Consider the following 22,802-nt stretch of genomic DNA (forward strand, 5'->3'; position numbering starts at 1 on the left):
TCACATGTCAGTTGTAGTATAATATATTTGTCCAATGAATACCCGTTTATCATCTGAATTTCTTCGTGGTGTAGCAATTTTGATGGCCAGTAGTGTAATTACTATTGAGCAATAATGATTATTTGGTTATACACTGAAGAGCCAAACAAATTCGTACACCTGCCTAATATCGTGTAGGGGCCGCGAAAGCACACTTAAGTCCCGCAACACGACGTTGGATGGACTCGCCTAATGTCTGAAGTAGTGCTGTAGGGAATTGACACCACGAATCCTGCAGGGCTGTCGATAAATCCGCAAGAGAACGAGGGGTGGAGATCTCTTCTCAACAGCACGTTGCAAGGTATACGAGATATTCTCAATAATGTTCATGTCTGGGAAATGTGGTGGGCACCAGAAGTGTTTAAACTGAGAAGTGTTCCTGGAGCCACGCTGTGGCAATTCTGGACGTGTGGAGTGTCGCACAGTCCTGCTGGAACTGCCCAAGTCCATTGGAATGCACAATGGACATGAATGGATGCAGGTGATCAGTCAGAGTGCTTACGTTTGTGTCAGCTGCCAGAGTCGTATCATGGTTCCCATATCACTCCAACTACTCACTCCCCTCACCATTACAGAGCCACCACCAGCTTGACTAGTCCCCTGCTGACATGCAGGGTCCATGGATTTATGAACCTGTCTCCATACACGTGCATCCCGTGCATACAATTTGAAACGAGACTCGTCCGACCAGGCAGCATGTTTCCAGTGATCAACAATCCAACGTGGTTTGAGGGGCCCAGGCATAAAGTGAAACGTCCCCTTTGAAAAATTATACAAGATTGTGCTTAAAATGACACACAATATTTTTTAGCGCAACGCAATTTGACTTTCAAAAATCCCTGCAAAAGAATGGCCCTGACTAACATTAATCTATACCTTTCACAAATCACTTACCTCACCAAAAATCTCCGTTACTCGAACTACTGCAATACAGCGAGCGCCACTACTGCCAGCTAAATAAAAGATTCAAACTATGGAAGGCACTAACTACTAGTAGGCATAGTTAGCAAATGAAATATTTTGATAGAGAACAAACAATGCATTTACCTTAATATCATCAAAAGTCATAATATATGTAATTTCAAAACTCCGCCATTTCCTTCCACACATCCACCACTGCTGGCGGCTCACCTCCAACTGCGCAACGCTACTCGCTGTTCACATCCAGCTGCCGCTGCCCAACACTACAATGGCAGACAACAATGCAAACTAGCCACAGACTGCACACAGCACAGCCAGTAATTTTCATATAGAGCGCTACGTAACGTTGCCAATAAGAAAACATAAACAGCCTACTTACATAAAGGCTCTGAGCACTATGGGACTTAACATCTATGGTCATCAGTCCCCTAGAACTTAGAACTACTTAAACCTAACTAACCTAAGGACAGCACACAACACCCAGCCATCACGAGGCAGAGAAAATTCCTGACCCCGCCGGGAATCGAACCCGGGAACCCGGGCGCGGGAAGCGAGAACGCTACCGCACGACCACGAGATGCGGGCCTACTTACATAAAGAAAACATAAACAGCCTACTTACAAAAGCTTTGTGTCGCACAGTCATCAAGGGAGCACGAGTGGGCCTTGGGCTGAGAAAGACCATATCGATGATGTTTCGTTGAATGGTTCGCACGCTGACACTTGTTGGTGGCTCAAAATTTAAATTTGCAGCAATTTGGGAAGGGCAGCACTCGTGTCACTTTGAACGATTGTCTTCAGTCGTCGTTGGTCCCCTTTTTCCGACCGCAGCGATGTCGGAGATCTGATGTTTTACCGGATATCTGATGTTCACAGTACACTCGTGCAATTGTCGTACGGTAAAATCCCCACTTCATAGCTACCTCGGAGATGCTGTGTCCCATCATTCGTAAGCCGGCTGTAATACCACGTTCAAACGCACTTAAATCTTCATAACCTGCCATTGTAGCGGCAGTAACCGTTCTAACAACTGCGCCAGACATTTGTTGTCATATATAGGCGTTGCCAACCGCATGCTGTATTCTGCTTGTTTACGTATCTCTGTGTTTGAATACGCATGTCTATACCAGTTTCTTTGGCGCTTCAGTGTATGTACACTGATGGGTCTGTATGATTTCTCTTACGTCAATGGGCATGATTTGAAAATGGTCCGAAACTAGCCATGACAAAAAGATGAGCATGGTCGCAACTGTGACCGATACTCGTAGAAAATAAAATGAAAAATGCCAGTTTTGATGTAACTGATTCTCGGAGAGTTTGAAAAAATGCCATGGCCCAAACATACTATGGACAAGAAGTGCACAATACCTCTTGCACTCCAGACGAGTGATAGATTTCCTCTTAATACTTTTAAGGTAGATTACAGTGACACCTAAACGGTTAGCATACTGTGTGATCAAAAGTATCCAGACACCTATCTGTAATGCCGAACGGACACTAGTTGTCACGAGACGGGCTCGCAAGAATAAAGAGAGGCGAGGAAAATTGTGCTTCTAGTAGAGAGGCGGTAACAGCAGAATGGGTCGCTCTGGAGAGCTCACCTACCCTGAACCTGGAGTAGTCATTGGATGTCATCCCAGTAACGAAACAATCAGGCACACTAGAACCATTCTAAAGCTGCCCAGGTCTACTGCTTGTGTTGTGACTGTGGAGTGGAAACGCGAACCAACAGCCACAGCCAAACCAGCGCCAGGCAGATCTCACGTACTGTCGGACAGCGGCAGTAGAGAATTGCGGAGGGTGATTGAAGAAAATCGCGGAAGGAAACACTCGTGAGTTCCAAAGTGGTACCAGCAGTGCAGCTGGTGCAACTACAGGGTGGCGCACGAAATGTGTTACCATTTTGTTTTTGAGTATAAACTTTATTGTCAATACAATCTGAAAGGAACATCTACTACAATGAAGCACCGCCCATAGAGATTTGTTCTAACTCAGCACATGCTCAATATGTCCACCATTTCGTTTCCTAACTTCCTTCAAACGAACACTGAAGTTAGTGATTACCCTGCGGCACATGTCTTCCGTAATTTCACTGCAAGCTTGAAGAATAAGTCTTCAGAGTTCCATTAAATCACGTGGACGTTTCGGGAAAATTTTTTCCTTTAGGTACCCCAAAAGAAAAAAGTCACATGGATTGAGGTCTGGACTACTGGGGGGCCAATTTTGTTCGTCATTGAAGCGACCTGGAAACCTGAGTGAAATGATCCGCATGTTGAAATGCTTGTGTAAAAACTCCAACACAATGTTTGCAGTATGTGGCCTTGCTCCATCTTGCATGAACCACTGCGTGTTGAAGGGCAAGGCAGCAGCAACAAGCTGTGGAATGTAGCTATTGCGAAGCATGCTCAAATAACGCTCACTGTTCACAGTTTCTTCAAAGAAAAAGGGTCCAATAAGTCCTTGACTGGAAATTGCTGCCCACGCTGTAATTCTCGGAGCATAATGTTGTCGTTCATGAAGCACTTGTGGGTTTTCAGTGGCCCAAAAGCGTACATTCTGTTTGTTAACCAAACCGTCTAAATGAAAATGCGCCTCATCTTAAAACCAAACGTTGACAGTTTCTTCCCTATCCTCCGCCCACTGAGCAAACAGAAGTATCTGCTGCTTGTGTTCTTCAGTGAGCTTCTGTGCACAGGTCATCTTGTATGGGTACATATGGAGGTGACTTTTAAGAATGCGTTGAACGGAGCGTCTGGATATTCCCAGTTGCACTGCTGCCTTTCTACACGATTTCCCGGGACTTCTCTGCACAGAAACTCGTACCGCTTCAATATTCCCCGGCGAGCAAGCAGGCTTAGGCCGAGGTCGCTTCGCTTCCAATACTGTTCCTTCCTGTACAAATTTATCGCACAGCCTGTGGATGGTCTTCTTGCAAGGGACCCATCGTGTGTTAAACTGCTGTCGAAAACGCCTCTGAGTCACAACAAGGTTTTTCTTTTCATGAAAAAGTAACACAATTGCCGATCGTTGCTGTGTCGTCAGTCTTTCATTGTCAGGCATTGCTGCTGACTAGTCTCCTAGCGGCAGTATCGTGAATTACACGTCACTTCGTAACTCATCTGTTTTTCCAAGCTCTGCTCGTACTGCTGTAGAGATCCCATATCTAATGTGCGTCGTAAATTGTGAAAGCAACAGTAGGTAACACATTTCGTGTGCCACCCTGTACCATGCGCAGGGACTTAAGAAAAATCGAGTACAATGGTTGAGGACCTCCTCGCAAGTAATGTATTTCTATAGTCTGTGCTAAGCTACTCCACCGGACAGTGGGTGACTGAAAGCGATTGATTTGGATGGTGAATCATGCTCCACTCTGTGGCAATCCGATGGTAGGGTTCGAGGTTGCCGAATGCCTGAAGAACGTAAGCTCCAGTCGCCTGTCGTGCCAAAAGCGAATTATGGAGTTGATGGTGTTACGGTGTAAGGGCAGGGCGTTTCTCGTCGATATGGTTTGATCCCCTTACGGCAAATAAGAAAATGATATACGAAAAAGGATATCAACATATTTTACAGTGCTGTGTCCTGCGTACAGTAGAGGAACAGTTCGCCGACTCTGGTTGTTTGGTTCAAATGGTTCAAATGGGTCTGAGCATTATGGGACTTAACTTCTGAGGTCTTCAGTCCCCTAGAACTTAGAAATACTTAAACCTAACTAACCTAAGAACATCACACATATCCATGCCCGAGGCAGGATTCGAACCTGCGACAGTAGCGGTCGCGCGGTTCCAGACTGAAGTGCCTAGAACCGCTCGGACACTCCGGCAGGCTGTGATTCTTTCTACACGCAAAACAATGCACCCTTTCATAGAACAGCAACTGTCAGGCAATGGATTGTCGACAATAACATTTCTGAAATGGACTGGCTAGTCCAGAGTCCCAGCCTGAACTTAATGGAACATCTTCGGGCTGGGTTAGAGCGTCCACTTTGCCCCACAACGTGGCATCCAACATGACTATTCTGATTTCGGCTGTTCGGGAAGAATAGGCTGCCATTCCTCCACAGACATTCAGACACCTCATTGAAGCGCCCCCCAACAGCGTTCAAGCCAATGGCGAAGAGTCGACACACCCCCTATTAATTTTCACTAATAGGTGTTCGGATACATTCGATGAGACTGTGTATTTGAATATTGCATACGAAGTACGTCTTTTTACGTTATTAATATAAATTGGATGGCACCTTTTTGAATCAACGAGCAGGAGTTAGGATCTCATATGATTAAATACAGGATATCCAACGAGCTGTAAAACAAGACCTGAAAATTTTTACACTGAACATATATTTACATGTATAAAGATGGTATCTGTTCTTTCGAACATGACAGAGCGAGGTGGCGCAATGGTTAGGCACTGGACTCGCATTCGGGAGGACGACGGTTCAATCCCGCGTCCGGTCATCCTGATTTAGGTTTTCCGTGATTTCCCTAAATCGCTCCAGGCAAATACTGGGATGGTTCCTTTGAAAGGGCACGGCCGACTTCCTTCCCCGTCCTTCCGTAATCCGATGAGATCGATGACCTCGCTGTTTGGTCTCTTCCCCCAAACAAATGGTTCAAATGGCTCTGAGCACTATGCGACTTAACTTCTGAGGTCATCAGTCGCCGAGAACTTAGAACTAATTAAACCTAACTAACCTAAGGATATCACACACATCCATGCCCGAGGCAGGATTTGAACCTGCGACCGTAGCAGTCCCGCGGTTCCGGACTGAGCGCCTAGAACCACTAGACCACCGCGGCCGGCCTTCCCCCAAACAACCCAACCCCTTTCGAACATGTCCGAAAGAACAGATACCATCTTCATATAGCTATAGCTTACTAGCCAATGATCTTCTTCAGTATGGATGCACTCACAGCGCTCAAACTCTTACGGGAATCGGTAGATTGGCTACCACGGGTACAGAGTGTAGTGGGCAGGAGCACTACAATTGTATTGTGTGGACGTAAGTTGGAAATGTGGGTCTGACGGGGAGCGTGCCAGAGATAAGTCCCTGCAGTCGCACTATCCTCTGTGTCCTCGATGGCTTCATAGGATAGAGCGACTGCCATGTAAACAGGAGATCCGGGGCTCGAGTCCCCGTGGGGCACACATTTTCAACTTTCTCCATTGATATATATCAACGCCTGTAAGCAGCTACTGATCTGGAATTCATTGCAATTTCATGTATTTATTTGTTCATAATGTTAGGATGAAACTAAAAATTAAAACGCTGAAACAGAAAATAAGTAATATATATCTTGTAGGGACCGGGAATAAACATTTTGAAAAAGTCTAAATCAAGCTAATGCCAGTCACAACACTTTGCTTGCTTATAGAACTTCACATCTGATCACCTTAATGGGTGTTGCATTACTTTCATGCTTTCTATATTTTTATTTGCTGTTTTCATGTGTGTACCTGGGACCTTGGTCATGCAGTATTTTAATAGTGACTACAACAATTAAAGTTGAACACAGTGTGTTTTGGAAGCTACATTTTCTGGTTGGTTAGGTAAAGTGTCGCCCACGGCCGGTATACGATTAGATGAACGTGGGAAATCTCTCAAAACCCCCTTCAAATTGACCAGTAGAATCTCTTCAGCCTTGAAATTTCACACTGTTTCCCCTCTCTTTTAGCGCCGAAAATGGTATTTTCGTTTATCGACTGCTTCATCTGCACCCATAGATTAAGTATAAATGAGCACATCTACATATCTGTGTTCTACAGAATCTACTACAACAGCTCTGACGTTTAAAATGGAATGTGTAAGGTGCAGTCAAATGAAAATATCATAGATGGAAACAAGTAAAAAATGGTTCAAATGGCTCTGAGCACTATGGGACTTAACTTCTGAGGTCATCAGTCCCCTAGAAATTAGAACTACTTAAACCTAACTAACCTAAGGACATTACACACATCCATGCCCGAGGCAGGATTCGAACCTGAGACTGTAGCTGTCGCGCGGTTCCAGACTGTAGCGCCTAGAACCGCTCGGCCACCCCGGCCGGCGAAACAAGTAAGTATGTAGTTATTAGTTCAAAGAAACCGTCTTAACTGGTGATAGATTTATCCCGCTATGATACAAGACGGTCAGTGCCTTCATGGAAAAATGACTGCGATTTCCTACGAAACCAGGGTTGTATCCAGGCGGGCACATCTTCGTTCAAAGCAAATCGGTGACCTCGAATGTCTTTCTTCGGGGCTCCAAAAATATGGGAATCGCATGGGAAGAGACCCGGACTGTATGGAGGCGTGCAGAGTAGTAGAATCGACCTTGGCAACATGTGAGCGGACATTATCCTGCAACAGACTGATGGCGTCCGTCAACGTTCCTCGGCGCTTGAACTTGACAGCCCGCTTCAATTTTTGCAAAGTGTCCACTTGCCGCTTTTCGTTAATTGTGGCGCCGTGTTCCAAAAAATTAATGAGCAGTGGACTCTTGCAGTCAGAGAAGAAGGTCAGCATTAGTTTCCAGGAGCTGGCGTCCCTGTTGTTTCGACTAGGTTGCAGAAGTTTCACTGAGGAGCCACTGGGAAGCCCTTAGACATCCTCTATACAGACGCCATCTCTTGCTATGCTTCGGACGAAGAGGTGCACGCCTGTGTACAATGATGGTTCCATAGGCATCCGCGAACATGTTTCCATGAAGGCGTTGACCGTCTCGTCACACAGTGGGATAAATGTATTAACAGTTATGGCGATTACTTTTGAAATAGTAAGCAGTTTACTTACGTTTATTTCCTTTTTATCTCGTTTTCATTTGACTGCCCCTTATAGAAGTAACTAGCCATCATGGATCAGCTTTGTCCACAGAGAAATAGCAGAGTACTATTGTGATTCCGTCGTGCAACAAGAGGGAGGGTAGTTCTTGAGGGAACTTGGGACGAATGACGGGCTTCTATACAGCTGCCATGTTTATAGTGTGCTGGGAATCAGCGCGTGAGGATGTTACATCGGTTCCTGTCTGCAGCTCGGTAAGAGGTGTACGAGGCAGCGGCAGAGAAAACTTTGAGGGCTGAATTTTGGAGTCTGATATTGTGTGCAAAATATTGTCAAACCTCCATCGCACCAAGGATTGGCTTAATTTGCTGGAAACAGTGAAAAAGAAAACGAGTGTATACACTGAAGCGAAAAAAATGCTAATTCAGATACAGAGATATGTAAACAGGCAGAATACTGAGCTGCGGTCGGCAACGCCTATGTAAAACAACAGGTGTCTGGCACAGTTGTTAGATCGGTTACTGCTGCTACAATGGCAGGTTGTCAAGATTTCAGCCAGTCTTAGGGTGCTGTTATAGACGGCGCACGAGCGATGGGACACAGCATCTCCGAGGTAGCGATGAAGTGGAGAATTTCCCGTACGACCATTTAGCGAGTGTACCGTGAATATCAGGAATCCGGTAAAACATCAAATCTTCGACATCGCTGCGGCCTGAAAAAAATCCTGCAAGAACGGGACCAACGACGATCGAAGAGAATCGTTCAACGTGACAGAAATACAGAAGTGCAACCCTTCCGTAAATTACTGTAGATTTCAGTGCTGCGCCATCAGCAAGTGTCAGCGTGCGAACTATTCAACGAGACATCATCGATATGGGCTTTCGGAAGTGAAAGCCCACTCGTATATCCTTGATGACTACATGATGCAAAGCTTTAAGCCTCGCCTGCGCCCGTCAACACCGGCATTGGACTCTTGACTAGAAACATATTGCATGGTCGGTGTGGTGTCACCGCCAGACACCACACTTGCTAGGTGGTAGCTTAAATCGGCCGCAGTCCATTAGTACATGTCGGACCCGCGTGTCGCCACTGTCAGTACTTGCAGACCTAGCGCCACCACATGGCAGGTCTAGAAAGACGGACTAGCACTCGCCCCAGTTGTACGGACGACATTGCTAGCGACTAGACGTACGAAGCCTTCCTCTCATTTGCCGAGAGACAGTTAGAATAGCCTTCAGCTAAGTCCATAGCTACGACCTAGCAAGGCGCCATTAGCCTTACATAGCAATTGATAATTATCGTCCAAAGCATGTCTCAACAAGAACGATGTATACCACAAGGATAATAAAGTTAAGTATATGAGACGCTCCGTTCTTTTCTTTATAGCATTTATGAAGTATCCTGTTTCAGACTTTAACGCAAGACGGCGTGAGTTGACGCGTGCCCTATCGGCTACTTCATTGTGGACTGGCTGCTCTTGTCAGTCCACAAAAGTCGGACAAGTCTCGTTAAAAATGTATCGTGTGGATGAACGTGTACGGTATGGAAACAACGTCATGAATCCGTGGATCCTGTATGTCAGCGGGGGACTGTTCAAGCTGGTGGAGGCTCTGCAATGGTATGGGGCGTGTGCAGTTGCTGTGATATGCAAGCCGCGATACGTCTACATACGACTTTGGCACGTACTTAAGCATCCTGTCTGATCACCTGCATCCGTGCATGTCTATTGTGCATTCCGACGGACTTGGGTAATTCCAGTAGGACTATGTAATACCTCGCCTGTCAAGAATTGCTTCAGAGTGGCTCCAGAAACACTCTTCTGAGTTTTAAACACTTCCGCTGGCTACCAAACTCCCCAGTCACGAACATTATTGAGCGTATCTGGGATTTCTTGCAACGTGCTATTCAGAAGAGACCTCCACTTCCTCGTACTCTTACGGATTTATGAACAGTCGTGCAGGATTCATGGTGTCAACTCCCTCCAGCACTACCACAGGCATTAGTCGAGTCCCTCGTGTTGCGGCACTTCTGCGTGCTCGCGGGGTCCTATACGATATTAGGCAGGTGTACCAGTTTCTTTGACTCTTCAGTGTAGTAACTGTATAAATAACAGCACGTCCCGACGTGCTCAGGAATATTGAATCTCAATTTTAGTTGAGAAACCGACTATCATTGCTAGAAATTCTGTAACCAATAAAAAGCCTGTATTATATTGCAGTGAAGCGGCATGTGCCCACTCTTGACTCCCGCTGTGGACCACTATGCTATCGTTTCGTAACATGTGTACAGAACAGGCAGACTGTCATCAGATCTTCATGTGGTGACATGTCTCGTGATGCGGCAGAGGCTACATGATTTTTAATGTAGCAGCCTGAAGACTGAATGATAGAGTTACAATGATCTATTTGTTCAGTCGCTCGTCGAATTCCGCACTGATCAGTCAACTGCGCAACAAAGGATGTAGCAAAAGAAATGAAGATTAGCATCTACCGTCCCACTTATGTCGAGGTAACTAGAGGGGGAGCACAATCTCGGGTTGGGGTTAGGGATGGGCGGGCAAAGAATTCGACAACAGGCAGCTCAGAAGCACGCCTGAGAACTGTGAGCGGAATACAGTCCTCCCCCTCACTCTTTTCCTTCCCGCGGGTGTCCCTAGTCTGTTTTATCGGGCATTCGAAATAATATTGCCCGTACCAGTTGTCATATGTATTATGTTACATTGCTCGCCGCTTACGAATTACCATTTCCTTTTACTTTTTATATACTATTCAGGGAAAACCAGTGCACTAAGAAGATGAGTCGATTTTATTTACAGGATGATTATAGTTAAACTTTCAAACCGCTGTAAAAATAACACCACTGGTGAGAATGACGTCAAATTTCAACGGAATATTGTCGGAGAAGGGGGAAAAGTTATGGCAGAAGAAAAATAAATAATTTCAAAATGTAGCAATAGATGGCGCTATAAGCACCATAATTTAATAGTGGTCGACTGCAAATGACAATTGAATCATACAAGCCGGCCAGTGTGGCCGAGCGGTTCTGGGCGCTTCAGTCTGGAACCGCGCGACCGCTACGGTCGCAGGTTCGAATCCTGCCTCGGGAATGGATGTGTGTGATGTCCTTAAGTTAGTTAGGTTTAAATAGTTCTAAGTTCTAGGGGACTGATGATCTCAGATGTAAAGTCCCATAGTGCTCAGAGCCATTTGAATCATACAACAACACCTAAGGTGTTCAAAATAGTTCAAATGGCCATAAGCAGTATGGGACTTAACATCTGAGGTCATCAGTCCCCTAGACTTAAAACTACTTAAACCTAACTAACCTAAGGACATCACAAATATCCATACCCGAGGCAGGATTCGAACCTGCGACCGTAGGAGGCGCGCGGTTCCAGACTGAAGCGCCTAGAACCGCTCGGTTACAACGGCCGGCGTCTAAGGTGTATGTTTGATGTTAAATTAACTGTACTATTCAGCGTGCACGGGTACACAGGTATGATGTGTTAGTTACGTAAGTCCACCAAAAACGGCAAGCTCATAACACATCGGATTGGAAAAATCGGTTTTTAATTGTCCTGACGCCAAAAACCTCACAAAAAGCTTCAATCACATCGGTTTTTAACTGTCCTGAGGCCGAAAACCGCATAAAATGCATCAATCACATCGGTTTTTAACTGTCCTGAGGCCAAAAACGGCATAAAAGCATCAGTCAAAATCAAATCGGATTATTTATTTCCGTGTGACTGGCGCAAAACATGTTCAATATGCTGGCCACCGTTTTCTGCAACAAGTTGAAATCGAGAAACAGCACAACTGGCTCTGAGCACTATGGGACTTAACTGCAGTGGTCATCAGTCCCATAGAACTTAGAACTACTTAATCCTAACTAACCTAAGGACATCACACACATCCATGCCCGAGGCAGGATTCGAACCTGCGACCGTAGCAGTTGCGCGGTTGCGGACTGAGCGCCTTAACCGCGAGACCACCGCGGCCGGCAAACAGCACAACTGATCGAAGTGTTCCCGGGGTCATGTTCAGAATGTGTTGCGCAATGGGTGCCTTCACTGCAGCTAAGTGTGCAATCAGAACACTGAACATAACATTTTTCAGATAGCCCCACAGCCAGAAGTCACGCGGATTAAGATCAGGTGATCGGGACGACGAGGCAGTAGGGAAATGGCGGCTGATAATTTTAGCATTTCCGAAATGACGCGTCAACAGCTGCTCAACTGGATTCGCAATGTGCGGAGGTGGGCCATCTTGCATAAAAATGATCCCATCCACACATCCGCGCTGTTGGACAGCTGGAATGACATGGTTGCGCAAAAGACACACATAGCGCTTACCAGTGACGGTACAGGTAACAGGACTGGAAGCACCTGTTTCTTCGAAAGAATATGGCCCTATGATAAATGATGCCGTAAACCCGCACCACACATTTACCTTTTTAGTATGGAGTGTTACTGGTTGAGTTGCGCGTGGATTTTCCGTTGCCAATATTCGACAATTCTGTGTATTGACATATGCTGTCACATGGAAATGGGCTTCGTCTGTCCACAGGATCTTCCACGGCCAATCAGTGTCCACTTCCATGCGAGCAAGAAATCCTAAAGCAAAAGCCGCTTTTGCTGGCAGGTCAACAGCAAGCAACTCGTGCACATGGGTAATTTTGAATGGATAGCAGAGAAGGATGTTTCGTAGGATTTTACGCAACGTGCTCACGGGTATGTCCAATGTTCGGGCAATTCTCCGTGCACCACCCTGCATTGCCTCGGCCAGTGCTTTCACTGACGTCAAATCAATTCGTTTCCTCCCTCTACCAGGTTGCACACCAAAAAAGAACACGTCTTTCGAATTTCCGAATCATTTTCTCCAGACCCACGGCAGTATTCGGACTAACGTCTTCTTTCAAACCCTTCAGTGTCCGGAACTTCAGCAGAGCGACATGTGCACACTCATCATTCTGGTATTACAGCTTTACAAGGAGGGCGCGATGCTGCATTGAGACAGTCATGGCGAACGTCGCAGACGCGAAAGGAGGAAAAGCCGTGTACCCAGCGTGTTTATACCAAGTTCAACGGGTCGTGCGCATGACAGGTGTTTTCATTTACGTATTCTAACACATGCAAAACCATCTATTGATCAATTTTCACACTATTTTTTTACTTCTGCCATACGTTTTCCCCCTTCTCCGATAATATTCCGTTGCAATTTGACGTCATTCTGACCAGAGGTGTTATTTCTACAGCGTTTTGAAAGTTTAACTTTAATTATAATCATCGTGTACATTGCCAAAAAAAAGTTCGCCTCCGTAGCTGAGTGGTTACCGTAGATGTCTACTATGCGGAGGACCGAGGTTCAGTCCCCGGTACTGCCAGGCAGGAGTGTGAGGACTGTAATGGGGCGCACTCACCCTCGTGATTCGTCCGCCGCTCGTGGTCTCGCGGTAGCGTTCTCGCTTCCCGAGCACGGGGTCCCGGGTTCGATTCCCTGCGGGGTCAGGGATTTTCACCTGCCTCGAGATGACTGGGTGTTTGTGTTGTCCTCATCATTTCATCATCATCCAGGAAAGTGGCAAATTTGGACTGAGCAAAGATTGGGTAATTGTACGGGCGCTGATAACCGCGCAGTTGAGCGCCCCACAAACCAAACATCATCATCATCACCCTCGTGACGTCACCTGAGGAGGTACTTGAATGAGAAGTACAAACTCCAAGGCCTGCAAAGCTGACAATGGCTGTGAGAGCGTTGGGCCGACACCATGCCCCTGCATACCGCATCCAAATTACTGCTTTGGCGGAGGATGACACGGCGGTTGGCGGTCGCAAGTGGCTATACTGTGGCCAGAGCGGAGGAATTTTTCTCTTACTTTTGCCTGCCAAAAACAGAGCAGTACGCAAAATACATGATCGGATGTCACCGTAACTTCGTACTCTTACCGACTGCCGGCGGGTATAGAGTTGCAATTCCAATGACATATTGAACAAGCAGGATAGTGCATTAGTATCATTCGATTATAGTATTGTTAGCAACCTCATAGGTTATTTAAAAAGCGTCAGCAGGGACAGATGTTGAGGGATCACTGTGAATGGCACGGAGATGTGGCGTACTCGTGTGAGACAGCGTTATCAGCAACTGAAAGAGTTCGAAAAGGGCCCCATTGTGGGTCTCCATTTGGTCTGCTGGACGAATCGTGCAATATCAAGAACTATGGGGCATTTGGATGTGACAGTGGCCTGATGTTGGACGGCATTAGGGAAGCATACTCGTCGTCAAGGTTCCAGTCAATCACGTTCGGTCACTACAAGGGAAGATCACATTGTTGTGCACCAAGCACGTCGTTACCTCTTCACATCTATGCTTGCCATCCGGGAACAGGTAATGGACTCTCTGCAACATTCTGTGTCATCCACCACCATTGGTCGGAAGCTAGCAAAAAATGGTTCAAATGACTCTTGAGCGCTATGGGACTTAAAATCTGAGGTCATCAGTCCTCTAGAACTTAGAACTACTTAAACCTAACTAACCTAAAGACATCACACACATCCATGCCCGAGGCAGGATTCGAACCTGCGACCTTAGCGGTCACGCGGATCCAGACTGAAGCGCCTAGAACCGCTCGGCCACTCCAGCTGGCGGAGGCTAGCATCTGCCAGTCTAGGAAATTATATTCCCGTGCATAAGCTACCATTAACACTACAACACAAACATCTACTTTTGTGGTGTTACCGCGAGCAGGGAACATGGACTACTGATGTACGGGTTTGCATTTTGTAGAGTGATGAATCGCTGTTCTGCTCAAGCCTAGATGGTCATCGTTGGAGCGTATTACGGCGACTTGGGTTGAGGTCTCACTCTTCCAATGTTGTGGAAAGCACAACGATGTTATTCTTGGCCAACGGATAGGACATAAAGTCATGGCTGGTAGTGATCGAGGGAGCCCTGCATCAGAATGGTAAGTCACAGACGTCCTGCAGTCAAAGGTATTAACTCTCATGTGACAATATCGTGGTGCCAAATTTCAAACGAATAATGTTCATCCACACATGAATTGTATGCGTGATGTTGAGGCACTTCCATGCACAGCAACATCCCTAGATTTGTCCCCGACAGAAGATTTGTCGGACAAGCCATGACGTCAACTTCGCCCCATGCCCATCGAAGACAGTTGTGGGCAGCTTCTCTGAGGGGAGGATACAATAACTTGATGACACCCTCTACAACTGAATCAGTGTATGCATCTAGATCAGAGGAAGTGCATCATACTGGGCTCTTGCAGTCGAGTTCTTCGTAATTTTGGCTCGATTCTGGATTCAGTGAAAGAACATCTCATACCTACTCAACATTTCATTTCCTCCTGCTTCACGTTTTTGTCAGGTAGTGTATATCTTAGATGAGAAGTGGAGGGTGGTGACTGGCCGCATTGTCATCCTTTGCCTTTCTCAATATGTGGATGCGATGTGGACGGGCGTGTGGTCAGGGCACTGCTCTTCCGGCTGTTGCCAGCTTTCCAGACCTCGGACCGATACTCCTCAGTCAAGTGACTCCTCAGATGGCCTCACGAGTCTGAGTCCACCCGTTCCTGTTCTCCCACCAAGGAATAATCCTTTGCAGTATCGAGAACTGAATCCGAGTCCTACGCCTGGCAGTGACTCAGATCCTCGGGAAAGGTTGACAGCAAAGCGACTTGTTTTCTTGTGGTAGAATTTAGTTGAACGGTAAGAAAATCGGAAGGTAATTAGATTAGTTTAGTACTTGTTCCATAGATCATGAATACGACACTCCGTAATGATGCGGAACGTGTCAGGTTAATAAAAGGTGTCTATACGAGGTATTACATTACACAAAATATTAAATGACACTTAAATTTTTTTTGGGTGTGGGGTGGGGAAATTACCCACTTACTATATTCAAAAATTCATCTAATGAGTAGAAGGAGTTACCATTCAGAAATTATTTTAATTCCCTTATAAATGCCATATCGCTATCTGTCAGACTTTTGATGCTGTTAGATAAGCGACCAAAGACTTTTGTGGAAGCATGATTTACCCCCTTCTGAGCCAAAGTTAGATTTAATCTTGAGTAGTAAAGATCATCCATTCTCCTAGTGTTGTAGCCATGGACACTGCTATTAGTTTTGAATTCGTTTGGATTGTTAATAACAAATTTCATAAGTGAATATATATATATTGTGAGGATACAGTGAAGATCCCTAGCTCTTTAAATGAGTGTCTGCAGAATGATCTTGGATGAGCTCCAGCAATTATTCTGATTACCAACTTTTGTGAAATGAACACTCTTTTACTCAATGATGAGTTACCCCAGAATATGATGTCATACGAAAGCAGAGAATCAAAATAGGCGTGGTAAGCTAATTTACTGAGATGCATATCGCCAAAATTTGCAATGACCCTAAGAGCATAAGTAACTGAACTCAAACGTTTCAGCAGATCATCAGTGTGTTTTTACCAGTTCAACCCTCATACACCTAGAAATTTTGAATATTCTACCTTAGCTACAGGTTTCTGATCGAAGTGTACATTTACTAATGTTGTCATTCCATCTACTGTGTGGAACTGTATATAATGTGTTTTGTCAAAGCTTAATGAGAGCCCATTTGCAGAGAACCACTTAATGATTTTCTGAAAAACATCGTTTAGAATTTCAGCAGTTAATTCTTGTCTGTTGGGTGTGATAGCTATACTTGTATCATCGGCAAAAAGTACCAGCTTTGCATCTTCGTGAACATAGAATGGCAAGTCATTAATATACACTACTGGCCATTAAAGTTGCTACACAAGATGAAATGCAGATGATAAACGGGTATTCATTGGACAAATATATTATACTACAACTGACTTGGGATACATTTTCACGCAATTTTCGTGCATAGATCCTGAGAAATCAGTACCCAGAACAACCACCACCGACCGTAATAACGGCCTTGATACGCCTGAGCATTGAGTCAGACAGGGCTTGGACGGCGTGTACAGGTACAGCTGACCATGCAGCTTCAACACGATACCACAATGCATCAAGAGTAGCGACTGGCGTATTGTGACGAGCCAGTTGCTCGGCCACCATTGACCACACGTTTTCAATTGGTGAGAGATCTGGAGAATGTGCTGGCCAGGGCAGCAGTCGAACATTTTCTGTATCCAAAAGGGCCCGTACAGGACCTGCAACATGCGGTCGTGCATTATCCTGCTGAAATGTAGGGTTTCGCAAGGATCGAAGGAAGGGTAGAGCCTCGGGTCGTAACACATCTGAAATGTAACGTCCACTGTTCAAAGTGCCGTCAAAGCGAACAAGAGGTGACCGAGACGTGTAACCAGTTGCACCCCATACCATCACGCCGGGTGATACGCCAGTATGGCGATGACGAATTCACGCTTCCAATGTGCTTTCACTGCGATGTCGCCAACACGGATGCGACCATCATGATGCTCTAAACAGAACCTGGATTCATCCGAATAAATGACGTTTTCACATTCGTGCACCCAGGTTCGTCGTTGAGTACACCATCGCAGGCGCTCCTGTCTGTGATGCAGCCTCAAGGGTAACCGCAGCCATGGTCTCAGAGCTGTTAGTCCATGCTGCTGCAAACGTCGTCGAACTGTTCGTGCAGATGGTTGTTGTCTTGCAAACGTCCACATGTGTTGGCTCAGGGATCGAGACGTGGCTGCACGATCCGTTACAGCCATGCGGATAAGATGCCTGTCATCTCGACTGCCAGTGATACGAGGCCGTTGGCATCCAGCACGTCGTTCCGTATTACTCTCCTGAACCCATCGATTCCATATTCTGCTAACAGTCATACCTCGACTAACGCGATCAACAATGTCGCGATACGATAAACCGCAATCGCGATAGGCTACAATCCGACCTTTATCAAAGTCGGAAACGTGATGGTACGCATTTCTCCTCCTTACACGAGTCATCGAAACAACGTTTCACCAGGCAACGCCGGGCAACTGCTGTTTGTGTATGAGAAATCGGTTGGAAACTTTTCTCATGTCAGCACGTTGTAGGTGTCGCCACCGGCGCCAACCTTGTGTAAATGGTCTGAAAAGCTAATAATTTGCATATCAGAGCATCTTCTTCCTGTTCCATGATTCACACAATCAAAAGCCTTTGAGAGATCACAAAAATCCCAACGGGTGACTTCCGGTTACTCAGAGCATTTAATATTTCATTAGTGAAAGTATATATAGCGTTTTCCGTTGAAAAACCTTTTTGGAAACAAAACAGACATTTTGTTAAAACATTGGTTTTACAAAGGTCTGAAGCTACTGTACAGTACATTACTTTTCAAGAATTTTGGTTAAGGCAGTCAGAAGTGAGATTGGGCGGTAGTTGTTGACGTCTAACGTAATAATATTCGCCGGTAAGTAGTTCTCTTTATGAGTGCATGCCAGTCTGTCGGCTTAGTCCTGCTCCCCTGCACTGTGCCATGTGTGTGTTTCTATGTGTGTGCAGAAGCATGGTGCCGCACGTTGAGACCGCGGCGGTGGCTGGCAGCGGTGGGCGTCGCGGCGGTGGCTTTGGGAACGACCATCGCGTACCTGCCCTGCGGAGACCTCTTCGGCATCGGGATCTTCGCAGGTAAACTTCAAAGCCAAACAGACAAAGCAACACATGTGCGTCTTCATAGCTTCACTGCGTATTGACCTGACCACTAGATTTTTGGCTTGCAGATACCGGGTGATCAAAAAGTCAGTACAAATTTGAAAACTTAATAAACCACGGAATAATGTAGATAGAGAGGTAAAAATTGACACGCATGCTTGGAATGACATGGGATTTTATTAGAACAAAAAAAAGTTCACAAAATGTCCGACAGATGGCGCTGGACAGCAAAACGTCAGTGAGTGCATATGACAATCGTGTATGAAAGGAGCTGCAGTGAGAGAGAGAATCAGATGCGCCAGCAGTCGCAGCATGTTGATGTTACCTGAAAAGGCGCTTTTAGTGAAGCTGTATTATCAGAATGGGGAATGTGCTAGTTCAGCGTCACGATCCTATCGCCATAGGAAGGGAATTCGAACGGGTAAAGGTCTGTTGACAAATGCAGCTGTGGCCACAATGATTTCGAAGTTCGAAGCCACGGGTTGTTTAGACGATAGACTCTGTAGTGGCTGACCGAGCACAAGGCGTAATGCTACTGAGACAGTTCAGGAAGAAATGAAGACTGTAGCGAGTTCGTCTATGCACGGGGAAGTCAGCGCTCGTGCAGTTGCACGTCGCACCGGGATTCCATACATTACTGTTTGGTTGGCACTGAGGCGTACCCTCCGATGCTATCCGAACAAAAACCATCGGCATCATGAACTGTTACCTGGCGATTTAGTGAAGCGGAGGGCATTTGCGGTGTGGGCGTTTCAAAAGACGGCGGAAGATGACGATTGGTTGAGTAACGTGTTGTGGACCGACGAAGCTCATTTCACTCTCCGAGGGTCTGTCGACGCCCACAACTGCAGATTTTGGGCTAACGAAAATCCTAGAACTGTCGTGGAAACTCCATTACACGACGAGAAAGTCACGGTATGGGTTGTATTTACCACATCTACCGTTATCGGGCCTTTTTTCTTCGAGGAAATGCGTGATTCTGGTTTTGTAACTGCTACCGTGACGGGTGAGTGGTACGCCGATATGTTACAGAAACGCATCATCCCCAGCCTGGCTGATAAACACCTTCTGGAGCGTACGATGTTTATTCAGGATGGCGCTCCACCCCATATTGATAGACGCGTGAAAGATCTCTTGCGCGCGTCGTTTGGTGATGATCGTGTGCTCAGCCGCCACTTTCGTCATGCTTGGCCTCCCAAGTCCCCAGACCTCAGTCCGTGAGATTATTGGCTTTGGGGTTACCTGAAGTCGCAAGTGTATCGTGATCGACCGACATCTCTAGGGATGCTGAAAGATAACATCTGACACCAATGCCTCACCATAACTCCGGACATGCTTTACAGTGCTGTTCACAACATTATTCCTCGACTACAGCTTTTGTGGAGGAATGATGGTGGACATATTGAGCATTTCCTGTAAAGAACATTATCTTCTTGTCTTACTTTGTTATGCTAATTATTGCTATTCTGATCAGATGAAGCGCCATCTGTCGGTCATTTTTTTGAACTTTCGTAGTATTTTGGTTCTAATAAAACCCCATGTCATTCCAAGCATGTGTGTCAATTTGTACCTCTCTATCTACATTATTACGTGATTTATTCAGTTTTCAGATTTATACTGACTTTTGATCACCCAGTATTTCAGCCGCAGAGATAACACATACTTCAAACAGATCCAAACATTTAGTAAAACACTTATCTGAACCAAAATACATTAATATATGGGTTCCGCATGGTAGCATATTAGGACCAATACTGTTCCTGATATACATCAATGACTTTCCCACTAGTGTTACTCATGGTGAAGAAATCCTCTTCGCTGATTGAAGTTTATGGCTGGTCAATAAGCAATAAAGTGACATTGAACATAAAGAAAACTAATGCCACGAATTTCAATTTGAAGAGAAAAAATGACAGTATTAAATTAAATGTAGATGGCACCTCTACAGACTGTGCAACAAATGCAAACTTTCTAGGAATGAGTATTGATTCTCAGTTGAAGTGGTGTGAACACACAAAGGTACTTGCAAACAGAATGTCATCAGCATGTTATACCATTAGAATTCTATCATCAGTGTGTAACATGCAGTGTCTTTTAGTTACATAGTATTCATACGTACACTCAATTCTTAGCTATGGCATTCTTTTTTGGGGAACAAATGCACAAAATATGAACACAATTTTCAAACTCCAGAAAAGAGCCATAAGAATAATAACCAAAAGTACTACTAGAGCTCATTGTTAAGATCTGTTCAAAACACTAGGGATTTTAACTTCCCCATGTGAATACATTTACCAGTCAGTTGCACACATCAAAAATAACATTCGTAATTACTGCACAAACAGCTCTGTCCATGACCATGCAACAAGAGATAGACTCAACTTACATTCACCAAGAAAAAATAAACATAAAACTCAAAACAGCATTTCCTACCAAGGAATAAAACTGTACAATAAATTACCAAAAGAGATTAAAGAAATTGCAAAAATACACTTATTTAAAAAGTCAGCTAAAAAGTACCTGTTATGCAATACATTTTATACATTGAATGATTACTTAGCTAGCTAAAACAGAGTAGGGGTTTGATAAAAAAATGTTATGCAAATAAATAATAATGATTATTATGTATCCAACATTCCACATATACCTTAAATTTAGGTTTTTTTCCTTTCTAGAAATACTTACTTCTAAGCTATGCATAGCACAATACTAACACCTCTTCCTCTTTCTGAGCTCAACATTTCACTCATTACGGACGGATACAGACTCAGTCTTCCAGGATAGCAAATGGGAAGTTGCGGTACAGTAAATGGCCCAGAGATCACTTTGTTATGAAAAAATGTGTGTATAGTGTGCGCAGTGACTGATGGTGAGATATGGGTGAACAATGTCGCATTACATTATTTAATAAGTTATCTGTAAAAATAGTATTTTATACCAGGAGTAAATCTAATGATTATCTCTAACTAGAACTGTGCGGCTGGTCCCGGCGAAGGTTCGAGTCCTCCCTCGGGCATAGGTGTATGTGTGTTTGTCCTTAGGATAATTTAGGTTAAGTAGTGTGTAAGCTGAGGGACTGATGACCTTAGCAGTTGACTCCCATAAGATTTCATACACATTTGAACATTTTTTTCTAACTAGAAGTCTGTAAATGTATGTGTATATGAATTAGCTTATTTTAAATTGATCTAAATTTTCAAATACTTTGAAATGTCCTATATCCTTGAAAAAATATATCTTCGGATGAATAAAGCTACTACTACTACTACTACTACTACTACCTTCTGGGCATCATCCGGGTGAGCTGACGGACTGAAGGTACAGCGCTCGCATTGCCAGCCCACTCTGAAGGTGGCCTGAAGGTAAGCGGTCGAGATATCAGTAACACACATATAAGGTTTTGAGGCCGCTGTCAGTGAAATTATGCATGATTAGGTGGCGTCATTTTCCCTTGTGCACCTTCAACAGACTCAACTTTTCAACTCCCCTACTGGCATATCCTGGTGTATTTAGGTCGATAAACATTGTGAGCTCGTCAGAAGACTGCTGAGGAAGATATTAGCTAAGGGGCGAGTAGTCGAGTCCGTAAAAAGAGAGAAACGATGCGGCCTTTTCATTCAAATGGTTCTACTTTTTCTTCAACAGCAGCATATCCTGGTTCCCAAACAAATTAACCTCGCATCGTCTAGTGCCGTAATATGGTGAAATAATGATTCTGTTAATTAATTTGAGAACGGTTCTAGGCGCTTCAGTCCGGAACCGCGCTGCTGCTACGGTGGCAGGTTCGAATCCTGTCTCGGGCATGGATGTGTGTGATGTCCTTAGGTTAGTTAGATTTAAGTAGTTCTAAGTCTAGGGGACTGATGACCTCAGATGTTAAGTCCCATAGTGCTAACTAACCTAAGGACATCACACACATTCATGCCCGAGGCAGCATTCGAACCTACGACCGTAGCGGTCGCGCGATTCCACACTGTAGCGCCTAGAACCGCTCGGCCACCCTGGCCGGCAGACAGAGACAGAGAGAGAGACAGAGAGAGAGAGAGAATAGCTGCAAGTTAAGTTCAAATGGTTCAGATGACTCTAACCATTTGAACTTAACTTGCAGCTATTTACTTGCACAGCTCTTTCGAAGTGACAATCGGTATTGTAAACAGAATGAACTATTTTCCTTCACTAAAAAATACGTATATCAGCCACATTTGATATTCGGCACAATAATGACTGAAGTTATGCTCTCGTCCACATTATTGATTATATTTTCTAGTATTCTGGCAAACTGGAGCTTCAGGCTAATCATTAGTTATGCATGATCCAAATATTATTGTACATTTTCCCTGAATTTTCGTGGGATACGCTTTAATACTGGAAGAGCACCCCCTCTTCGCCCCTCCACCCCTTTATACCTCTCGATCCACGGAGCTGCTTGTCAGGGTTTATAGATGTTAGTGAA

General features: G+C 45.0%; 1 protein-coding gene across 1 annotated transcript in view; it reads left to right on the top strand.

Annotated features, from left to right (window-relative positions):
• The window catches only part of LOC126176564 (uncharacterized), a 366,332-nt gene that overhangs the window by 328,956 nt on the left and 14,574 nt on the right, over positions 1-22,802 (top strand). The window contains exon 4 of the mRNA XM_049923724.1: positions 18,200-18,325. Within this exon, the coding sequence (XP_049779681.1) occupies positions 18,200-18,325 (126 nt within the window). The remainder of the gene's footprint in view (positions 1-18,199; positions 18,326-22,802) is intronic.

This window comes from Schistocerca cancellata, chromosome 3, assembly GCF_023864275.1.
Source record: "Schistocerca cancellata isolate TAMUIC-IGC-003103 chromosome 3, iqSchCanc2.1, whole genome shotgun sequence".
Lineage (NCBI taxonomy): Eukaryota > Metazoa > Arthropoda > Insecta > Orthoptera > Acrididae > Schistocerca > Schistocerca cancellata.